Below are 24,485 nucleotides of genomic sequence, written 5' to 3' on the forward strand. Positions count from 1 at the left end.
CCGTTTGCAGCCGCATCTTTCGGTTTCAGTAGAACCGCGCAAATCATAACGGTTCCTACTTGGAACCGAACTTCGGTGCCCAACCCTAGTTCCAACCCCACAATCTGCCTGAGTATTGTTCTGACCATGTCCATCCCTTTGTGACCACAGAGTACCATCTTCTGATGCTACTTCCAGCAGGATAAGACTCCATGGAATCATCTCAGACTGGTTCTAGAACAATGAGTTCTTTGGAGTCTAATGACCTCCACAGTCACCACAGCCCAATAGAACCTTTGGGATGTGGTGGAACGGGAGATCGGCATTATGGATGTTCAGCAGATAAATCTGTAGCAACTATGTGATGCTGTCATGTCAAAATGGACCAAACTCTCTGAGGAATGTTTCCAGAACCTTGGTGAATATCTGCCATCAAGGATTAAGGCAGTTCTGAAGGCAAAAGTCCAACCCGGTACTAGCAAGGTGGACCTAATAAAGTGTTTTGTTTCTGTCTGTTGTCTCGAGTGTCATTTTTTTGTGCATGTGTATGCTGGGACAGTGCCAAGCAAGCATGAAGTACACAAAGAGACTGAATCCTCTGCTGATGTGGGACTCTTTGGAGACGTTGGTGCAGCTTCCTGGAGAACACCTTCCATTCAGTCTTCTCTGACCAGAGGAGTTCTGTTAGCAACAGATTCTACTCACTACTTTACTCCGCTGAGATACAGAAAATCTTTTGAACCCAGAGCAATGAGGCTGTTCAGTGCTGCTGGGAGGAGTGGTGAGGTCACTGAACTAACCATCTCATTTCTTGTTTTTCTGTGTTATTTTTTGTTAGTTTTTAAATACTCTTCCAATGGTTCTTGTTAGCTTGTCACAATGCAGGAAAAATCTTAAAGATGTTTTCCTAAATTTTTAACAAAGGACAACAAATCACGAGAAGAATGAATCTTTGAGGGAAGCGAAGCAAACAGAATCCATGTGTGTTATGAGACAATGACCTGTTTGTTCATCATTTAGCACTAGCAGGGGGATTGAACAGAGGCCAAATGATGTTCCACCTCTGATTTTTGCTGCAGATCTTTAGATAAGCATCATGAAGGTCTGAACAATGAAACATGGATAAAACTGTGAAGGACAAAGGACGATTATCTGGTTCACCAAGATCTGTGTTTCAGCTCATTATTTAAGGAGTCAAACTCAAATTATACTGAATTCATTCAGTCTTATCATTTCCATAAACAAATTATTTTCATATTTAAAAAAAAAGATTTTATATATCTATAATTTTAAAGTGTTCAAATAGGACATTTGTATTAGTAAATATGAATTTATTACATTTAAACAAACAAAAATCTGATATGACTGTAAAAAAGACCCTAAAAACTCTCATTATGAAACAGGAGTTTAAGGAATCGATGACATTTTGATTTGATTAATGTCTTAATGAATCTGACTAGAAAAGTGGTTTGATAGTTTGTTTACATGTAGGACAGTATAGTTACCATGAACTATACTACTTTCCTTTTTCCCACCCAATCACACATTTTTAGATGATGTCCGATAATTTAGAAGGATGGAGAAACTGTTGTTTTGGATAGATTAGACATTTTTCCAGTTTTTCAAGCTAATTTGACATTTATCTAATATTTCAGCTACATGCTAGCTGTTTTGGCTAATTTAGTTTTTTTTTCAGTTTCTCAGGCTATTTTGAAGTTTAACTAATATTTTAGCTGCATGCTAGTATTTTTTGGCTAATTTAACATTTTTTTAGCTTTTTAAGACAATTGGGCTCTTCGCTAATATTTTAGTTAGCTATCAGCTATCAATTTAAGCATCTTCAGCTGTTAATCTATTACAGGTAATGCTATATATATAGTTCTTCAAACGTTTTTTTCTGTGAAGATTACAGAAATGAATTATTTAAAACTTGGCTATGTGTGGTTTTCTGAAAAACCATGTTTATGTTTAGGCTGGGATTGTTACACTTTTTCTGTTAGCCTGTAAACCGACCCCGGCCCCCATCAGAGAAGAAAACAGTTATGTGATCCTCACTTACTATGCATATTACTTAAGTATACGTATTTAACCCTTGTGCTATCCTTACATTAAAAGTGGGGTCATCTGGACCCCACAAGACAGCGCACTGATTTTTTTTCCCCAAAGGATTTTTCATCTTACACTGGTGTCTGTGGCAGGCATAAACTCTTTTCCACCTTTGTCCACCTTCGTCATGGGAGGATCACACATCAATATAAGGGTGGGGTCACCAGGACTCCATAAGATAGCACGAGTTTAATGAAATACACTTGGAGTGTAGCGTTTTACCAAGGTCAGGCTTCATTTTTTTCTGTTCAGAAGCCTGTATACGGAGAAGAGCAGCTGATATTCGCTTCTTAGGTTTCGTCTTTCCCCAGGTGTGACTCTGCAGGTATGAACATTCAAAGGAAGAGCAGAGACTGGAGCAGGTCATCTGAGAGCGGCCTGCTTTCCTCGACTCAGGTGTGGATCAGCTCAGGTGTAGCGCTGTCCCGCCTCCCTTCATGGAGGCGGAGCTTCTAATGCACTGAGCTCAGTCTGCTCCCCTTCCAGCCTTTCTTCGGATGAGACAAAGGGACTGACAGGGACACGTTCTCACTCCGACAACTGCCAGCGTGGCTGTACACCCTTTATTTGTGTTTTTGACCTTCAGCACCAAGAGACCGATTATGCATTTTAATGACAGGATGGCAGCAAAAGAACACCACAGGCATGTCACGGTTCTGCATACACCCAGGTTCTCTGTTGTTTTCTGACATTGATACAGTGAAAATGCACAAAAAGCACAAGACGCCATTACAGATACATCAGATTTTTCTCAATACAGCAGATTTTGACAATTTTTGTTTGTTTTTTTTTTCCTTTGCTAGACATAAAAATGTTTGTCCTCCATTTCAGCCTTCAGGGTCCAACGGACTGCTGTTCCTTTAAGACACAGAAGTGTTTGGGAATCAGTGGCAGCTCGTACATCTCAAGTGCGGTCAAGACAAGCAGGGCGGCGTGTTTCCAGTCATGCTCAGGCGCAGCGCGCTCGTCCGTCAGTCTGTCCGCCCGACTTCATTCCGTCGCTCACACCTCTCATCAACTCAGATGTTAAACACGTCTACTTTGTCTTGATATGCATGTAATTGATAGGAACAGCCTGATCACCCCGCCCAAACAAAACGAGCACAGACAGAGGGCAGGACCGGTCAAAGGTCACACATCCACCTTCATATGTACCTACTATTTGGTAAATAATAAATAAAGTAGCTTCTGGCAGATGTGAAGGATTTGATCCCATTTTTTTTTTTTCTTTTTTTACATGTTAGGTTTCATAAAGTACTAAATCTAAGCTGAAACGGGGAGGGGGCGGAGCTTCTGATGGCTTTGATCATGTGCTGCCCCCCCTCAGTGAGTTCCTCTTTTTCTTTTAGATCTGCACATTAGTTGTTATGCTCAAGCACAACCCCCCTCCCCCTCCTCTGGCTTCACAGCTCCTTCTTCGATTCCCAGCTTCCGCCTCGCCGTCGCCGCCACTCTGGTCGGCTTCTACTCGCTCTTCTTGCTGCCGCGGGCGACAGACGACTTTGCATTTCCGACATAGGCTTCAAAGAAGAACTGGACGAAGAGCACAAAGTAGCTGAGGTACATGAGGGAGGACCACACAATGTTCTGCATGTGGGACGGACACTCCTGGCCCTGCTGCATCCACGAGTACACCAGGTAGTTGACCACGCAGCCCATCAGCATCTGGGTGATCTGGGTCAGCGTGATGAACATGGCGAACTTGCGCGACACTTTAAAGCCGGCCGCCCGCAGGGCGTAGTACGAGTACATGACGGCGTGCACCAGGTAGTTCATGGTCATGAACCATCCGCCGCCGGCCACCATGTCTTTGTAGGAGTACCAGGAGTAGAGCAGCACGGTGATGTGGTGGTACCAGTGGAGGAAGATGAGCTTCTGCTTCCTCAGAACGATGAAGAGCGTGTCACCTGCAGGAGGGAAAGTCACCGGACGTTAATGACGACTTTAACCAGAAGAAGACTACTATCAAGTTCTGAGTCAGGATCATGAAGAACACCACCTCAGACTCGATCCTTTCAAAATGTCAAAGTGACTGTAACATGGACAAATTCTGGTAAATTCTGATACGGTGGATGTTTTCGTCACATTTATTATTATTGTTTTCTCTGATTTGAAAAAAATTATCACATATTGAGTATCCTGTTTTTTAAATAACAAATACAATTAATTTAGCAACAAACTAATTTAATTTCTAGTTTTAATTGCCAGCTAATAAGGATGTAACGATTCTCGTGAATCGGTAAAAAAATGATTCAAACTTGTCAACATGTTCATCGGTTCAGAAAATGTAAAAATCGGTTTGTCACGACGGAATGTGTCCAAATTTAGAAAAATTCAGAGCTGATGACATTCCTCCATGCAGACTCGCTGTGAGAGAGTGTGCGTGTCAGTCACGGACTGACCGGGTGTTCTTCAGCTGTACCCCCCTCCGAGGAAATTCTCACACTAAGGATTTAAAAGTTTCATATAAGTCAGTCCCTCCAGGATTTCGTGATGTTGCGATCGCAAATATTAACGTAAATTCAAGCAGAGCAGAGATTTGTTCCTCACCCTGTAATGTTACATTTTCATGCAACTTTACTGCAACTTTGACCAGTCTACTGTGACAACAGTCATGGGTGACTATGCAGCTTCACAACTGTTTCCCTTCTGACTTCTTCTCAGGAGCCGTGTTCTGTTTTTATTAACTCTTCAGCTCCGTTTTTTTCTCTCTGCAAGCTGCGCGTGAAGGCTCATTTGTACTGAGTGTGAGCGCAGCGGCTAGGCGGGGTTTCGCTGAGTGGGCCCAGACAGTTTGATGTAAGGGGCAAAAAGAAAACATACATGGCCATAAATTACATTTAATTAATTGTGTTAAGAAAAAAGAAAAAAAATCTGAAAAAAATGAAATTGTGACTTTAAAGCGTAACCAAACAGGGAAGTTGACTCCTCCCACAGCCAAAATGGGAAAATCCAAACAGAGGGCTGGGGAACAGGACTGTTATCACTGCTGGAGCTGCAGATCATGACGTGAGACTTCTGAAATAATGTGGGACTTAAATAGTTTGACTAATCACAAAATTCAACTGTAATACCTCGATTCAACCTGTAGGCAATGACAAACAGACAGCACTTTTAAAGCCCCATTTATAGAGATCAACAGACAAAAAAAGTTGATTTAGGGTTTGGTTACCCTTTAAACTGTGAATCGTCTCATCTCTACCAGCTGAGCACTTTTATATATTATGCACTTTATATTACTTTTAGCAGTACATTTTTACAATGGGATGTTTCAAGGAATGAATGCTGCACTGACCAAGAAGCTCTTTTAATGTCACTGTACCTGTGACAATAGCAAATAAAGATGTATCCATCCATCGATCTGAAAAACAGATCCTTGTCTGTAGCTTTAACATTACAGAGTCTTCATATCACTTTGCTTTAAATGAGGTACAGCTGTAAACCTGCTTTTGTGTATGTGGGGGTGTTTTTTTATTTTATTGCCTTGAACATTTGTTTTTATATGCTCAACATTTTTATAACATCTTCAATAAACAATCCTGATTTATTGATAGAAATGTTCAAAAAAAACATTTTTTTGTCACAATGGAATAAAAGCTAACGAACAAACAGATAAAATGCAGTTATTACATTCCTCTCTGTTAACTTTACATTACATATTCCTATAATAAACTTAATATGACTTGCTCCCTTAATAAAGGAAGGGTTTATTTCTGATGGGGTTCTGGGTCTATGATGGTTCTGCTGAGGTGGAGCGGGTCAGAGCAGTCTCTGCTCAGAGTGTGATCTTACCCAGCTCCGGCGCTTTACTCAGGACAAAGGCGTACGCCCAGAACTTGCTGACGGGTCCGTTGTAGAAGCTCTGGTCACACACCGACTGTTTGAGCCCTTTGGACATCAGGATGAGCATCATGTAGCTTCCAGTTCGTATGGCACCAAAGATGCTGCAGTCACACGGAGAGGTCAGAGGTTACAAAGTGGCTTCAGCTCCTCCATTGAGGACACTTCTCCTAGTTAAACAAATCTCCTAAAGAGGCCCCCAAAAACAGGATTTTCAAGCAAATGTTAAAGAACAAAAAATGAAAAGCACATTAGAAAATTGAAATTCTAAACATTTTTCCACATCATTCTCTGCCTGACCGTCAGGCGCCTCGACCGTCAGGCGCTTTGACATTCCCCTGTCACTGTTAAAGACCTGTTGACAGCAGGTTGCTCGCTGTCTGCTTTAGTTGTTTTTGTGTTGCTTATCTATCTTTTTTGTCTCTCTTGGCTCTCAACGTCTTCAGCACCATCTCCGTTTCTGATTTTATTGAAGACCCTACAGTCTTTCCTAAAGGTAACTTTGTTATTTAGATTTTTCTTTTAAGCAGCCTCCTTGCATCTCATCTGGTTCTCTGATTTACACTCATTCTTGGTTAAATCCCCACAAATTCAGACATTACATGTTTATGATGGTTTCCTCAGCTGTAGTCTGAGACTATGTGCTCTAATCCCATCTTACCTGAAAACTGCCAGTGTGAGCGACCACAGCACCAGTGGTTTCCTCAGCTCAAACTTCTCCCTTTGTTTCATGACATGGCGCCCCCCCAGGATGCAGGCGGCGTAGAGAGCAGAGAACAGAAAGGACTTCTTCCTGTAAGGCAGAGAGGAGGCATTAAGGATCGACTGTCACGTCAAACAGGAAAGAGTCAACCACTGAACTCCACGTCTGTAAGAGCTAAAAGTGTTTGTTGCTTCAACGCATGGGCCCCCAAACTACGGCCCACGGGCCGGATCAGACCCACCTCCAAATTTGGCCCAACCCCCTCATACACTATAAGAAACGCAGATGAAGAACCACATAAAACGTGACTTTTTATCCCACCCTTCTGCAGTCTGAACCATGACGGGAGAGGATCGAAGATTTATTGGTTTAAAAATGATTCACTTTTTCTTTATTATTATTATTATTTTTCTTCTTTACGTTTTAGACATATATAGCTCTTCAGCTCTTTAAACTATTTAGCTCATTCAGCTACTAAAATATTCAGGTTATTTTATGCTAGCTTTTTCAAATATTTTGGCATTTACTAAGGATTTCTTGGCTATTTGGGGGTTAAGCTAATATTTTAGCCACATGCTAGCTGTTTTAGCTAATTTAAGATTTTTTTTGCTTTAGGCAAATTCAAAGTTTAGCTAATATTTCAGCTACATGCTAGTGGTTTTGGCTAATTTAGGCTTTTTTCTGATATTTAGCCTAATTTGGAGCTTAGCTAATATTTCAGCTACATGCTCGCTGTTTTGGCCAATTTTGATTTTTATTCAGTTTTTCAAGCTAATTTGGTATTTCACTAATATTTTAGCTAGCTATATAGCATTTTCAGCTATTAGCTTCAGTTATCAATTTCAGCATTTTCAGCTATTAGCACTAGCTTTACAGCAGGCAATGCTATATATCTAGTTTACAAAATATTTAGATTTTTTTTTCTATGAAGACTGAAACTGTTTATTTGTTCGTTTGACCCGTCCATCCCTCTAACACAGCCTGATCTCCATCAGAGAAATGAAAGGCAAGTCTCCTTATAGGGATGAACAAAGCTGCATTTGTCCTGTTATTAGAACATACTGGCCAATAGCTATAACATATATATGTATGAGGACTGTTTCTAGAAGGCATTTAACTGTTTTCAGTTCAAGCTGCTGACAGAAGAACTAAGAGCAGATGCTGGACAGAGGAGGGTCATGGATGGAGGAAGAGTCAAAGAAGACATCTTTGAGTGAGTGGAACGCTCGACAGCCCCGCTGGTGGTTCCTGGATGACCTAGTTCAGCCCCTGAACCAACTTCCAGACGGCGACTGTTGCCTCTGAATTTACATCTGATTTACAAATGTTTGCAGATATTCTATGAAGAACTATTTGAAAGGCAAAGACCTCAAAGGAGGCTCAGCTCAGTCCAACCAGTCGTTTTGTCCTAAATGTAACGATGGGTTTCCATGCAAGTCTTGGGGAGTAGAGATCAGGGCTTCCCGACCAGTTCTCTCTGAGCTGCTGATTGGCTGAACACACCTGATCCAGGTAAACAGCAACTCTAAGAGCAGGGATCTGGAAACCAGTCAGGGTGGTAGATCTCCACATCAGCTCTGCAATACTCAAAGGCAGATGACGGATCTAGAACTAAGGGATCAGAATTTTACTGCGTGATAGCCACGCCCATAACCATCTGCCTTCAGCTCTGTGACTACAGCAGGAAGCCCGTCGGGTCTGGAACGTTCTGAGGAGCCTTCCTTCATCCCTCCACACGGACACGTGGCTGCAGAGCTCACTAAAGATGGGGGTCTGTCTGTGGCATGACTCAGCAGGCCAATCCACGGAGGAAGGATTCTGCTCGGAACAAAAGGACAAACCGGCTGCTCAAAGTCGGCCGAGCTGCTGCCACAAAAGGGTGGACTGCAGAATGACATCACTGTTTCTCCACCACAGGGGGAGGGGGGCAGAGCGACTGACAACACAGTGGCCTACATACTCAGAGTGGCTGGGGGGGCTGCAGAGGACGAGCTCAGTATTCCTCCTCAGGGAGGAGCCAAGGTCACAGGTCAGCGTGATTACCGATGGCCTGAAGGCAGGCCCTGCCTGATGCCACCCCCAAGTATTCATGTGTCACCTCTCAGTCTGATGCTGCCTCCAGACCAACGTCCAGACCTGAAGAGGCTCACAAACATGCTGCACACTCCTTACATAAATACAACCACCCCATGTGGTCTGCATCCTATTTTAAATTCATGTTCAAGTGATTGGAAGAAATGAATACATGCCTCGTATGGCAAAGAAAGATCCATTGAAATGGAAAAAAACTATTTAAGTCCATCATTGGCCATCTGTTATGTCCAGATGATGAATTATCCACTGGTCAGAAAAATGAGGAAGCACAAAAGGACACAGTTAGAGCTGGTGAGGGATGAGGAAGAGCTGCTCTGCAGAGACCGCTGTAACAGACCTGAGCTCATAGACAGATCATCATCAGCTCAGAGACAGAGATGAGGCATCACGTCACAATGATATTTAGCATTAGTGCAACTGATCTGTCTCATAACTTTACATTAGGGCTACCACGATTAGTCGACTAATCAACGACTAATCAACTATTAAAATAGTCGACGATTAAGTTAAAAGTCAGTTAGTCATTACTTTATGTTATTTATGGCTAATTTAGCATTTAACTAATATCTTAGCTGGCTATCAGCTTCAGTGTTTTCATCTATCAGCACTATGATCTTCAGCAGCCAAATTCAGCTTACAGCATTCACACTAGCATTATCACATGTAATGCTATATATCTAGCTTTTTAGTTAGTTTAAAGCTAATGATGGTTACGATGTGTACTTAACATCTAGTTTGCACATGACCTGACTAGTCGACTAATCTGAAAAAATAATCGGTGATTAGTCGAATATTAAAATAATTGTTTGTGGCACCACTACTTTACATTCATAAAAATTAGTTTTTTATAATTAAAAATTAGTTTTTGTGGCCTCTGGGTCCAAAGCAGATGTTTTCACAACACACATGAACATCAGAAAACACGTTAAGTTTTCCTCCTAAATGCATTTGATGAAAGATTCTCACGGAAACTTTTGGTGCCAAATTATCACTGCCACGATTAGTCGCTGAACTTTTTTTTTTATCTTTGATTTTTGAGTTTCACTAATGTCCATGGCAGACATAAAATCCTGTCCCCCTTTGTCATGGAAGGAATCGCACATCAATATGTGGTTGGAGTCATCTGGACCCCAAAGAGAGCAGGAGGGTTAAAGTTCCACTCGGACCATCTTTTGATCTTTTATAAAGGCATTCTCAGATGTTTTTAATTAAATGAAATCAAAAACCTCTGTCTTTTTCTAGGACATAGTTTCTGCAGGGCGGCAGGAGTACATTAGAAATTCACCTCTGAGTTGTGGGTCACAGTACTTATTCCCAATTCATCACTGAGAGATCACTGTTTCCACTCTCTACCGCTAGCTCACACCCTCCAAGCGGTGTAACAAAATACTGGAGCTATCCGTCTGTACAGTTTTGATCCAGATTCCAGCTCAGACGATGAAAACAAAGACGTTCATGGATCTATTTGTCTGCAAGAGGATGCATCAATATAGAGCAGAGCAGGGAGCTTGTGGCCCAGCTGTTGCATTTGGGCAAGACACCAAACCACACAATGTTCCTGGTGGTTACAGTGTACATTATTTAGCATTTTTCTTTTTTCAGATTATCCTGAGACACTACAAATTTAATAAAGAAATACACAGAAATGCAATTTAAACTTAATTTTCTCATATGTCCTCCAATGTCACAAAAATGCCACATTTTAATTCTGCCTCGTGTAGAAAACTGAGGCCCAAGTCTTCTTGTTTTTCCAGTTTTCATTCATGTCATCTGTAAGAATAAATACTGAGAAAAACTCTCATCTATAAACCACATAAACTCAAAAGAGTTAAATATGTTTCAGCTCCTAAATCAGATATGGTAATATGGCCCCCAGAATAAATGATGCATCCAGGAAGAAATCTGCAGATCAGCTCGGAGCTTCATCTCTCTTCCAGCTCTCTGAATCAGCTGGTGACAAATACTGCACCATCGTGCAGGTTCTGCTGAAGCTCCATCACGCCTAAAAGAAGCCATGATGGAGACCGGAAACAAAGTCTGAGAGAAGATCTGAGCTAGAGCCATCAAACTAGTCTTGTTTAGTAATTTTTTATCAAACCAAAGGTGGGCCATCAGTCATGGAGGTACTGACTACTGGAATGCGGTTTTCAGTACAGCCCCCATCAGAGTGAATTAAAGTATTTTACCAGCGTCAGACAGAAGCTAGAGAAGAACAGGATTCTTCCATCCCTCATAGAGGAGCTCAGTATGTGTTCATACAGTCTCTGTATCAATCAATCTGGATTCATGAGTTCATCTCAGGCTCTGATTACAGCTTAAAATCTATGACGCAAAGAAGACAGACATTGTTAGAGTTCAGATGATGATCAGGAGGGATGGCAGAAATGTCTGTCTCATGACATGACAAAAGCCATCCATCCATCCATTTTCTTGACCGCTTTCTTCCCTTTCGGGGTCGCGGGGGTGCCGGAGCCTATCCCGGCTACTGATGGGCTAAGGCGGGGTACACCCTGGACAGGTCTCCAGTCTGTCTCAGGGCCTCAATCACACACATCCACTCTCACATTCACACCTAGGGACAATTTAGAGTCACCAATTAACCTATGAAGCATGTTTTTGGATGGTGGGAGGAAGCCGGAGTCCCCGGTGAAAACCCACGCATGCACGGGGAGAACATGCAAACTCCACACAGAAAGGTCCCAAATCCCCCAGCCGGGATTCAAACCGGGGCCTTCTCGCTGTGAGGCAAGAGCACTAACCACTGCGCCACCGTGCACCCCATGACAAAAGCACAGAAGTCAAAAGGTTAGAAAAGCTTTCCCTGATGAACACTGCTGCACTCCTGTTTAGAAGAGACGGACACACTAATCATATACGAGTTGAAGAGCTTTTTATCAACTGCTTCATTCTGTTGATTATGGAAGAAATTCTTCTCAAATGACAATAAAAACAGATTTTCACAGACAAAACACACCGTCACTTTAAGTCCCAGAGTTAAAATAATTCTGAACAATGAACTATAACTAATACATGAAGAACAGCTAATGCTTGTAAAATAGTTTAGATTTTGATAAATAGTGATATTAAAACCTTTGATCACTGTGCCCTTCACATACAGGATTGTGTCAGAAAGGGCATCCGGCATAAAGACTCTGCCAAATCACTGGTGCTGTTTCGCTGTGGCGACCCCAAAATGGGATAAGCCGACAGGTGAAGAAGAAGAAGATGTGATATTAAAACCTCTAATTCCATAGATGCAAGTTTGGTCTTCAGTTGAATTAAAATAACTTCCAACTTTCATCCACCTGTTGATTCTGGATCTGACCAGATCACCAGTGATCTGAGTCCTCACAAGAGAGGAAGGAGCAGCTGATCAATGATCCGCCTTATCTAAATAGTTGGGAGAGCAAAAAGATGCTCATCTGAGCTGATGTCCAGATGAGCCCACGATTAGAATGATGGAAATTTAAAACATTTACAGCACAAAGAAAGAATGACAGTGAATCTTTGGGAGACAACACCAAGACCACAGCACAGTCTGACTGATAGTGATCTTAATTTTGGGGGGAGGGGGGTAAACAACAAACCGTTTTATCACAAGAAAGAAAAACAAGAAAGAGTGGAGAACAGCACCGAGTGTCTTCATTATTCTAACTCCTCCCTCGGCCACAAAGCACATCTTTGTCCACTGTGGCCTTTTGCTCAGAGCAACGGACCAGGACCCCCCCCCCCAAACACACACACACACCTCCACACATTTCTGTGGGGCGGCCTCCATGTGCATACACAAACCACCAGTGCAGCGTTTGCAGATCTAGCCTCACGCTCTTGCAGAGCTGTGGCAGTTAGCCTGAATTTGCTGTTTTCTCCAAGAAGCTGGAGGCAGCACAAACAAAAAACATGGAGTCAGTGCTCCTGGGGGTGAGGTCAGCTTGAGAACCAGCAGAGACTTCACGTTCGGGAACTTTTGCTGGATGTAGACCGAGCAGCACCCTCTCTAATAATATGAAAATGCTAGTGTTTTTTTTCCAGTCAGTCCATTCACTTGAAAATGCCCTCACGTGGTTCCAAGAAAATGACTATTTTCATCCATTAACATCTGGCCTGCCTACAGAGGTCCATCACAGTAATGCTCAATGGACCTGGAATCAGTATTGTTCTTCTGCAAGAGCAAAACAGTACAAAAATGTCTGTGGCTGGTCCAACACAGTAAGTTTTCTTTGTGGGACTAATGACAATAATCTTTAGTTTGCTAGTAAGCTGCTAGAAGTTAGAAGCTGGGGAAAGTAGGGTGCTCTGGGGTTCTGTTCTCTATTCTCATTGACTTCACCTCTCCTCTATTCTTCATTATTTATTCTATTTAGTTCTCTATGCTTCTGCTTGGTGCAGTGTGATTCATGTGTTGTTCCTCTTTCCCCTCCGGGAGAGCGGGAGAGATTTCAGATTCCAGGTTGATTGTCTGTGCTCCTGATCTAGGCTGTAGACCCCACCTGGCCCCCAGTTCTATCTGGTTGAACAGCATTCAAACACATAGTTGTAGAGTTAGATAAGTGAATTTGTCTTTAATAGTCCAGGTAAATCGCCGATCTCTCCTTCATGTGGACATACCTGAGGTTTCTTGTTTTTTTGTTTTTCCTGGAATCAGGTTTTTTAGGAGTTTTTTCTTACTGGGAAGGAGGGTCTAAGGGCAGGGATAACCAGTTTAATTTTGTCTATTTAGTTTAGTAATCAGCTATTGTTTATATGTTATGACCGACCTTCTGCTTTTGAGCAGTTACTGTCATGAAGCCCAATGAGGCCATTTTTTTTGTCATATTGGGTTATATAAATAAAATTCACTTGAACTAATGAAGTTCTAATGTCAACTGCTGGTTCCACAAATACTACAATTAGCCAGAACTCAGAACATGAGGCTAAAGCAAGAAGCCATAGTAGAGTGTCAGCAGGAAGTTTGGACCAACAACACAATGCAAGAGCTGCACAACAAAATCCACAAAAACTTTACTGGTGTACTCAAAGTTTGCATTGATCTGAATTCTTGTTGAGACAACCAATCCAAATATCACAACAAAATGACAACATACAAACTAATCTGTAGTGATATACTTCAGTCATGGGAGACTTGTGGCTGACAGGAGGGATCAACACCAGCATTGTATGTGAGTGCAGGCATAGATGGTGAAGGGAAGACCAACAGTTCACCGTGAGTAGGCTCTTTGTGACTGCGATCAGTGTTTACAGACAGATTAGTGTTGTGTTATCAGAAAGGAAGATGTAAGCAGATTTACTGGTTTGCATTGTTGCCGTTTCATTGTGACAAACTAAGTTTACCAAAAAACTGGCTTCATTTTTGATGAACTTGAGAAATTGTAAATCTACAAAACAACCCAGATGCTGTGACAATTCCTCCTATCTGAGCCTTTCCATCAGACAGCTCTCAAATACGCCAAAAATCTGTATTAATGCAAGCTTAATAACCCACTCTGATGAAAATGGCATTTCTGGTGTTTGTAACATGTTTTTGTAGCATTTTTGTCACGATGGAGGACATCTTAAAATAATTCAACCTAAAATTGCATTTCAGAGTATGTTTTATTCAAACCATTGTGAATCAAAAGCAGATGCTTTTGTAAATAGCTTGTAGCTGTGATGTAGATGCTACAGTCTACTCCACTCCATTCTGATGCATCCACTAGCAGACAAATAGATCCATGAACATCTTAGTTTTCCTCGTCTGAGCTGGAATCTTGATCAGAACTATACAGCTTGATTGGTCTGATATTGCTCACCATTTTAGTTTCCCTGTTGCTGTAGGTTTTGGTTGGGAGGGGCTGTGAACTAACAGGAGAGAGGGTAAACAAAAGGATGATGGGAACTAGTGCTGCCACAAACAATTATTTTAATAATTGACTAATCAAAGACTATTTTTTCCGATAAGTCGACTAATTGGGTGATGCACAATCTGGATGTAAAGCACATATCCTAACCATCATTAGCTTTAAACTAACTAAAAACAAGATGTATAGCATCTGCAATAATTCTAGTGTGAATGCTGTAAGCTGAATTTGGCTGCTGAAGATGCTGAAATTGACAGCTGAAAACGCTGAAGCTTATAGCTGAAAATGCTGAAGCTGATAGCCAGCTGAGACATTAGTTAAATGCGAAATTAGCCTAAAAAAAATGAAAAAAGGGACAGAGTTATCCAAAATAGCTAGCATGTAGCTGAAAATTAGGTAAACTCCAAAAAAGCATTAAAAAAAACAGGAAAAAAAAGCATAAGTTAGCTAAAATAGCTAGCATGGAGCTGAAATATTAGCTAAACTCTAAAACAGCCTAAAAAACCTTAATAAATGCCAAAATAGTTCAAAAAGCTAGCAGAATGCCATTATAACTTTCAACTTTACAACACTCTGACTCCTTATAATATAAAGTAACCACTAATTAACTATTAAATTAGTTGTTGACTATTTTAATAGTTGATTAACCGTCGATTAGCCGACTAATCGTGGCAGCCTTAATGGCCATAGTCCACGCCAACAGTCCTCCCCACAACTTGGTGGTAGATTTCAAATTAACTCCTGCCACTTTGCAGAAACTATGTCCTATAACATGAAAAGTTTTTGTTTTTTTTTGAAAAAAAAAAAAAAAAAAAAAAAACATAATTACAATTAAAAGATCACTGGGAATGATTTTACAGAAGTTAAAACAATGATTGGAGTGGGACTTAAACCTGTGTTTCCTGGTTGTCTTGGTATAAATTGTGTTTTTCAGAAAGATATATGACATAAGAGGAGGATTTGTTCTACTGGCTATCCTCTCACACACCCACGGTGTTGAATAAAGCTGCAGGCTGACCTACTCTGGAACACAGATCTGTCTAAAGTGGCCAAGAGATTTCACTATTATGTAAGCCTGTTTGCGGTCTGAGAATATACCTGCATGTGTGTGTCAGTGAGCTGGTGCTCGTCTCACCTGTAAGCGTGTGGGCGGCAGTGCCACACATTGAAACATATGCAAATGTGCACACGTACAGCCACATTCATCCTTTTAAGTTCAATAGAAGTGCAGCAGAGGATTAAGGTTTACTGTGCCAAAGTGTGGGATGAACAGAACATGACAGAAGAAGAGATGCTGTCATGGATTCCTAACCGGTGGGAAAAAAAACGATAAAGTTACATTGCTAACCTGCAGTATCATTAATAAAAACTGTTCATTTGGGAGGGTAAAGCCGTCTGCTTTAACAGGAAGATGGGATCAATGTAAAGCACACATCTTAACCGTCATTAAATTCACCTTCTTGAATTCACCACCACGACACACCACAGACATGGATTCACTGAGTGCATAAACTCTGACGTCACCCGTCGGATACTTAAGGGCAAAGATAAACCATAGAGTGGTTGACCAGAATTTACTCCACCCATTGCAAGCCTATGCCAAAACTGGCCGATTAGGCCAGATAAAGTAAGGTAAAAGTTCTGCTGAGTCCATCCATTGCTTAGACTTGATACTTCCTGGTTTACTGGTTATCAGCACATGCCGACTGTCAGGTTTGCTGGCAGGAAAATGACTGTAGTTTGTTTGTTTTACTGTCAACGGGGCATAGTTGATTACATCAACTAAAATGCCCTTGTATGAATCCATGCATGACCTGGTATGCTTCATCAACAGAAAACCGATAAAAGTTTGAAAGTGGGAGTTGTGCAGTTTTGAAACTGGGAGACGGTAGTCTGCATGCTCTGACATTAAGAGGGTTCATTGAACCAACACATATTTTATTACAACCCGAGAGAATCGGAACATGAAGACAGGAAAGTCCTGGAAACATTTATTATGGATAGATGAGGTGAGCAGTTGTGATAGAAGATTTTATCTAAAAGGGACATTTGTCTTTAAACCCGAAGGAGATGAGCAGGATTCCTGAGAGAAAGAAAAACATTCCTTAAAACTGGATTTCTGAAATATTTGATTAGTTTAACGTTGAACAAACTAGAAAAGTTTCTAAGAGTAACTGGAGATTCAAAAAGAAGGTAGAAGATTCACCTAAAAATACCAAAGATCTATTGTTACTTATAACTTCCTTTGCAAAAAAGAGTTAGAGGAAATCTTTAAAGCATCCCGTTTTTTATTTTTCATAGGGCTTGTGTAAGAATATTCAAGCTTGATATTGGCCACTATCCAATATGCTGACATCACTGCTGCCATTATTACTGTATAATAAACAGTGACTGATATTAAAACATTTTTTCCTTCATTGAAAAACGAATCTCCAGGTTTCAAAGTTGATACAAATGTTTTGCTGATTTTTCAACACCTCCACATGTTGTTCATGGTCATCACAGCCATGCGCTCAATCTATTCCTGACAGACTACAGGGAGGAAATGAGAAAAGGGAATTGGTTCATTTTGACCAATACATTTTTGTACAACATATTTTATTACATTTGATCTTTTCCTGAGAATCATCGAATCATAAGGCAATCATCTTAAATTCCTGAATCTGTTGAATTTAAATTCACGTCAATGGCTTAAACCTTCATTTTTATGACCCGATTAAACCTTGATTTAATTTTTCTTCCAAAAACAACAGATTTTTTTTCTTTTTACTTTAGCTGAGCTATCATGGATAAGACTATGGATTATGATCAAACAGATAAGCTTTTATTGAGGAAAAGTCAAGAGTGTAAATGTATATACTGATGGTGTTTAACATGAGTCAGGATAGGTTTGGATTGACTCAAAAATGGGACGAGTTAACTAGAACACGTGTTTTTGTTTGTTTGTTTTGTTTCTTTGAAGCAGGAGCCTCGTCTCTTTTCAGAGAGAAGACAGTTGAGGTTGAATTAAAATGGCAGAAAAAGTAAATAGGGCACAAAATTCAACAGTAATGGTGATCAGACACGACAGACCAGCAACCAGATGGGAATCTCCCGACACAAACATGCAGCATCGCTCCACACACGGAGTATTAAATCCCTGGGAAACGATCGATTTTATTCCACTGAAGGTGAGCGCGTCTCGACGGGCTGACGGAGCGTGAAAGTGACACCAGAGAGTAACAACACTTCAGGAGGACGGCGGTTCCGGAGCAGGAATGTTTACAGCCATGAGGAAGAGACGGATGTCAGAACAGCTGCTGCTGTTATCGAGGCAGCAGCATGCAAAAAGACCTTCAACTGCATCACCACGGCATTCATTCCTTCATTCAGATGCCTCATTTCATCACAAAATCCATCATTAAACAAAATGATGGGCAGCTACATGGTCTGCTGTAGCGCAGTGGGTTAGAGGTCCAATTCCCAGATTAGACAAAGGGCAAAACACCAAACCCCACATTTCAAACAAGCAGCTATGAAGACAGCAGACAGAGCAGGACGCAGATCTCTGAAGGAAATCGGGTCCATCACACACCCTGAGCACCACTGACTCACACTCCACCCTCCCTCCCTCTGAAAGGAGGCCCTGGACATGGCATGCAGACACTTGGTGACCGCAGGCGCAGAAATGTCGGAAACGTTCAGTTTCTACAGCTCTGCTTGAGCTGCTGAGATTCTGCATCACCGCCACTGCTGAGCTTCTGATCCTTTTGTTCTAGTTGATATTGTGTTCTGGTGGTTCCTGTAACCATTTACAGCTGTCTGCAGCCTAGCATGACTGTTCCTGCTAATTGATTTCTGTAAAGTACAGCTACCTCACACAACCGGGGTTCCCCTTTTGCAGTCCCTGGGATTTTTTTCAGTGCAGTTTTATGTGCATTTTTTTTAATAGTGAACTGTGTTCTGCGTCCTGATTGGTTGGAGACATTGTCAATCAATCTTCTTTGTGCCACCATGTCTCCTGAACAGAATGTGTTATGTTTGCCAGAGTCCATAAATCTTTGATGGCAATCAGATCTTTGTTTTCACCCTATAAAACTGGACTTATGAAGGTTTGAATTTAAACAAAAAGTGTGAAAAAGCTCAGGTCTACCTGAGAAAAGTGTAGAAAGTCTTTAGTAAGTAGCTTTACAGCCTTAAAACATCTGAGTGACCCCGCCCCCTCGCCGTTCCAAACAGGAAGTACCGGCTGGCTCCAAGAAGCCAAAATCCCATAGAGTTCAACAGAGAAATAAGCAGCTAGTGCTGGGCGATATGGAAAAAAAAAATGATATCATGATATAAGTTATATTATATGACAATAATGATATATACCACGATATACAACAATAAAGTATATTTAAGTTATTCATTAAAAATATATCCTAGCTTTCCGAGTATTTTAAGTAGCAGATAACTGAATAGTCACAAGTATTTTTAACATTTTTTAAAGTGCACAACAGTTTCAAGTTTTTCAGTAGAAAAACACATTTTTGCACAAAATTCTGTTGGATTTACATCAACTGTTGAAGAATTACCATAATTAAAGCAATATTAACACTGGAGCTAAAGCTTCGACGTTAAAGCTATTTTTTTTTTATTAGAACTTAAGTCAGTGAGCAGAACTTCAGTCTCATTTTTTAACAGAAAAAAAGCTCTCTCTGGTTTTACTTTGAAGACAGGAAGCTTCACCAACACTTCATTTTGAAGATTTGTTTACTTCCAGTGACAGTGGCGTCGCTCATTCGACTTTGTTTTAGTTCATAAATTAAAATCCAACATTATTCTGTATTTCAGCGCCATTAATATTTTACTACATGATAATTTACTTTACTCTTTTTATAAAGATCGTGAATCAGCGATTTGGGCGTTGCTGGTGTTCATACTCGAATTTTTGGGAGCAGATCACGAGAGTCCGAGTACTAGGATACTTGTTATAACCCAGTTCCACAGCTTGGTTTATCTTTTTTTTTTTATTTAATCTCATATGTTCATTTTCGCGGACTTTCCTTGAGTGATAGGTTTGTTGTGTTAGCATCGGCGCAGGAATAGCCTCCTAGCATAGTTTACATGTTGCCGTTTTCTGCTCTGCATCGGACGTCTTGAATCCAGAACGCAACCAAAAAACAGACATACCCCTCTTTTGCTGAAGGGGAAACAACTTCAAGCTGTTGAGCTTCCGTCGTTCTGCTCTTAAGTAACGTAAAGCCTGTTGTAAAACCTGCGTGAGTGCGAATCAAAGGACATAAAGCAGCTTTATGTCGCAAAACCACAAGATGGAATTTCTCTTTATAATTTGTCGTTATTTTCACTTATATGCATTTTTGTGTACACACTGAAGAGGCAACACCTACGCAATTGTCTCGGGCTATTTAATGATACAATTGGCGCAATAATTTATCAAATTAGGTTAAAAAGCATATAAATAATAGAAGAGAAACGGCACGATAGACACTTTTCTGTCGCCCACACGATATGTATCGTCATATCGGCCAGCACTATAAGCAGCTGTTACTCAGTACCTTTTTTTTATTGTATTTTTCTGTAGTGAAAGTTATTCAAGTTAAATATCAGCCAATTAGATCCATCAAAAACATCAGATGTCAAACATTCAACAGATTCTCCCAGACCGGGTAAGTGCCTTCCAACAAGCTCATTCCTGATTGGTTAGAGTGGTTGCCATAGAAATGTTGACTGGGCCTGACTGGCACCAGTCACTGCTTACTGACATCGTCTGGTTTCAGCATGTCGACGTCTGTATCTCAACACATGGCAACTGAATTGACTTCACTTGGTTGTAACTGGAAGTATTTTCTATTTCTATCACACTCTGTCCACTTCTCTTCTACAGTCAATGCTAATAATACCACTTTGCAGATTTCACCTACCGCGGCTTATGTTTTGGAAAGGAACCCTTGTAATAAATGAGGGACCACTGAAATTTATAACTCAACTAATGCATCATCACACAAGTTCAGGTGTCTCACTGTAATGATGCAGATGTTTGAATTCTAAAACATCTACTGAAACCAACAACTTCTCAGTATTCTTCAGAACTCTTGAAACTGAGAGCTGGGCTTCCTGCGAACTGAGTAACAAGACACGGCAGGAACCTCCTTCACTTATCAGGTACCAGAAACCTGAGCCCACCAAGCACAAGCACACATGTGCTCACATGGAAATCAGATGAAGGATCTTGATGCTGCAGATCAGACTGTTCTGTAACAAAGCTGCTCCTCCGTTTAAAGTGTGAAGGACTTTCCTTTATTGAAATGTACAAATCCAGTTCCTGTTGATCAAACTATGTAGTGTGGACAGGTCAGTAGTTAACCGTCATTCACGTCTCTTGTAGTCTTTGTTCCTGTTGTCATCACCTGCATACAAATACATTTCTTTTTCACCATGAGGGCAAACATTAGACTGTCATTTAAAGGAACTTTTTCCCTTTTATGACAGAAGGAAGTTGAAAATGTAGAAGTGAAGAGCTATTTCAGTCTGTGATGTGTGCACATAAACTCAATTTAAAAATTCAATGATGAAGAGGTGAATTCCAAACTCCACCCCCAGAGTTTCTATCAAAGATCTGTATCCATTATGAGTCAGTAGAGTCAGCATGTGTTCCTTCCCCCACATGCCCATCGCCATGTTTCCCCCCTGAAGCAGCAGAAGTCTGAGGAGAAGCAGAAGAGCCCTCAACATTGGAGGAAAACCCTACACGCTCATGTTTCCACAGATAAGACCAGCTATGGCCTTTCAAATCCACAAATATAGACCGTATTTATTGGACCATGTGGCATACCAGATTATAAAGCTCATCAAGCAAATCAAAATCAGTCATATGAAGACTGTGACATGACCACAGCACAGAAGAGGGGCCAAGAGCCAGCAGGCGATTGGTCAGAGGTGTTGATGGGAAGTTTCTCTATTGAACTGTGTTGTTACTCATGTTTGCCTCTCATCTGTAGTATGCAACTTTTGTAGAGAAACAGATATGTCCATGTTTATTCACAATAACTCAATAATATTTAGTTCTTACACATAATGTGGCTTAAAAATACTTTTACAATTTTTAAACCAGTAACTTTTTAACATAAATATGAATAATAAAAATGCAGGAATATTATTCCAGATTAAATTAATTTAAACATTAACTAACTTTCAATATTTTACTCTCCATAATATTATATATAATATTATGCCATATTTATACAAGTTAGAAATGAGCGCAAGATAACATCGGGCCATTAATAACAAAAAATAAAATGATCTGAAGGGCCGGATAGAATTACCCAGCGGGCCTCGACCTTACCATGTGCCATAAGCCTCGCTCCCACTGAGCGATTTGTTTTTATTGCATATGCGTAGTGTAGACCGCTAGCGTGTCATTGCCTCGTTGTAGTGCGATGGCTATAAAAACAACAATAATGAAGGTCATCCAGCAGCTCGTCTTTTTCTTTCTGGTCATCATGTATAAAAGGAATTTAATGTTGTTTGAAAGAAGATTGGGGGCCGCTAAAAAGAAAACCGCCATAAAGAGGAAAACGAAACGTTAGCTTAGTGCTACACTGGCACTTTCAAATGTCATCAGTTTCTGCCAATCAGCAGGTGCAAGAGCTGCTCCATTCTAATTTTCTATGGACCTACAACTGATGGGAGGTACAGATCAGAACCGTTTAATGCACGTTTTTAAGGAGTTAATCAGAAATTCACCTCTGAGTTTAGGGCAGGACTGTTCGCACAGAGCAACCCCGTCCCCCGTTCCCCTCCCTGTGAGCAGAGAGCTTGTGGGCCACCCTATTTTCTATGACATGGATAAGCTCTAATATATAAACTAAAATGTAAATTGCTAGTTAAGACTTAAGGCTTTAATGGGTGAAATTTGTGTGGTTGATAATGGAATTGTGGGTAGTTTGAGGCTGACTCAGGCTTTGTGTGTAGCGGCTGCAGTGAGGGCACATGTGCCAATGTGGTGGGAGTTGAACAAGCGGCAGCTGGACATTTGTTTGGTGGAGTACGCCTCTTCTGTGCATCTCTGCAGGATGTTTTCCAGCCCCCTCACAGCTCTGAACAGGAACACGGAGCAAAACGAGGATTCATCAGCACATGATTACAGGAATCCACATGGTAAAAACTCTAATTGTTTATGACTTTAATGAACAGATTCAACACTAAATTATGATGGACAATCAAAACTGAGACACAAATAGTCCCCGTGCAGATAATTTGATTTTAAAATTACATCACAAAATCGATTTTCAACTCAAGATGAAATAAATACTACCTGAAATAAAACCGCTCTGACCTTGAAGTGTCATGCATACTTTAAATAAACTGTTTATCTCCTCTGAGCCATGACAGCGGGTCGGAACCGCTCAGAACCTCTCCCCGCCTCACAGCCATGTGCTCCGGCCCAGTCAGCCTCCCCGCAGTAAAAGGCTCTGGGATGTCGGCATAGATGAGCGGCCACCTGATTGGCTGACGCCGTGTCAGCAGACATCAGAAGACGAATGTGATTGGTTGTTTGTCAGTACCAGGGCATGGACAGCTCCCACACGCCGCGGCCATCCTCCTGCTCACTCAGACACGTTTCTCCTCACTGACCGGCGGCTCGGTTCTGAACAGGCGAACCGAGCCTCACGAGTATCTGAACTCAAATGGACGAATAGAACGGGGTTTCTACGAACCCCGAGTAGCTGGGAGCGTGACTGTGCTAATGCTAACCCCCTCGATGATCCGGACCGGGCCTCAGCAGCCCCGCAGCGGGTCCACGCTGACCCGCTTCAGGTGCCCCCCGTCAGTGTCAAAGCACTAAAGGAAGAACGCAGCAGAGCCTGACAGACAGCGCCCAGGGCAAACACGGACACGCTTATGTTTTCAGGTGAAGCGTGAATCCGTCACGCAATGATGTTTGTTAGCGGCTCTGAGCCCGCAAGTCATTTCCTCCCGCCGAGCAGCGGGGATGCGGGACCAGTCCTCTGGTTCGACCGAATGTAAATATCACTAAAATGCGGTTCCCGTCCGGGTCGAACCCGCTCTCCCAGAACAAAGAGACCGGCTCGGCTCGGAGGAGACAGCCGGAGGATGGATGACCTTTACGGCTGATGAAACCACGAAGGCAGCGGACACGAGCGCTGCCGTTAGGATGCTCTGAGGACGATCCAGACTGACGGAACCGAGTCTGGTCCGGTTTTCCGGCAGAAACGGACCGTTTGAGGTTCCTCTGAGAGGACGGCAGACGGGCTGATATAACAGGATAAAAGAGGGTTAATCCCGGCGAGCAAAGCTGAAGCATCTGCGCCGGAGAAGCCTTCGGTTCGAGTCCAGCTCGAGCTGAGGCAGAGGCGGCGGGGAGGGGGAGGGGGTCGCGGCGGGAAGCCTCACCAGTTCTCCTGCATCCACCGGATGGCTTCCTCCTCGTTGAACTGCCGCTCGAACTCATACTCCTGCAGGGCCAACACCGACATGCTGCTGCGCGGCTTCAGACGGCTCCGGAAGGTGTTCGTGCTGTGGCTGCTCCCCCTCGCTCGGTCTCTCGTGCTCTGCTCCCCCCTCAGCCCAGCACTCGCATCGCTCGCGCGCCTTTCAGGACCCCGCTCTTATGCGCGAGCAGCTCTCCTCGCGCTCTCCTCCTCCGCCACCAGCTGCCGGGCCGACGCCCTCTTCCTGAAGAAGGTCACCGCTGGGTCCTAGCGCCGCCCAATACTAAACTCCTCCTGGATCCACTAAAACTCTGGTTTAAACCACAGACATTGAGCAGGACTTGAGAATAGAGCTGGGTATCGATTATAATTTACAGAAATTATTCGATTCGATTCACAAGAGCCTGGATCGATTATTCTTTTGATTCTTCAATTCAGTTCAATTTTGAGTTTGCACATAAATACATTAATAATCTATGTGTTTTGCAT

General features: G+C 41.9%; 1 protein-coding gene across 1 annotated transcript; it reads right to left on the bottom strand.

Annotated features, from left to right (window-relative positions):
- Positions 1-2,610: 2,610 nt before the first annotated feature.
- On the bottom strand, positions 2,611-24,259 carry elovl6 (ELOVL fatty acid elongase 6). Its single transcript, XM_024264597.2, has 4 exons — positions 23,959-24,259; positions 6,587-6,718; positions 5,878-6,029; positions 2,611-3,992 (listed from the first exon to the last, which is right to left on the bottom strand). Exons 1-4 carry the CDS (start codon positions 24,039-24,041, stop codon positions 3,550-3,552), a joined length of 810 nt encoding a protein of 269 aa, XP_024120365.1. The 5' UTR covers positions 24,042-24,259; the 3' UTR covers positions 2,611-3,549.
- Between the last annotated feature and the right edge of the window lie 226 nt (positions 24,260-24,485).

Source organism: Oryzias melastigma, linkage group LG10 (assembly GCF_002922805.2).
Source record: "Oryzias melastigma strain HK-1 linkage group LG10, ASM292280v2, whole genome shotgun sequence".
Lineage (NCBI taxonomy): Eukaryota > Metazoa > Chordata > Actinopteri > Beloniformes > Adrianichthyidae > Oryzias > Oryzias melastigma.

Excerpts from the sequence above, each read along its gene's own strand:
- elovl6 (XM_024264597.2), bottom strand. The coding sequence starts at position 24,041 with ATGTCGGTGTTGGCCCTGCAGGAGTATGAGTTCGAGCGGCAGTTCAAC. Across the intron at positions 6,030-6,586 it reads CTCACACTGGCAGTTTTCAG|CATCTTTGGTGCCATACGAA; the intron begins GTAAGATGGGAT and ends GTGTGACTGCAG. Across the intron at positions 3,993-5,877 it reads GAGTAAAGCGCCGGAGCTGG|GTGACACGCTCTTCATCGTT; the intron begins GTAAGATCACAC and ends TCCCTCCTGCAG.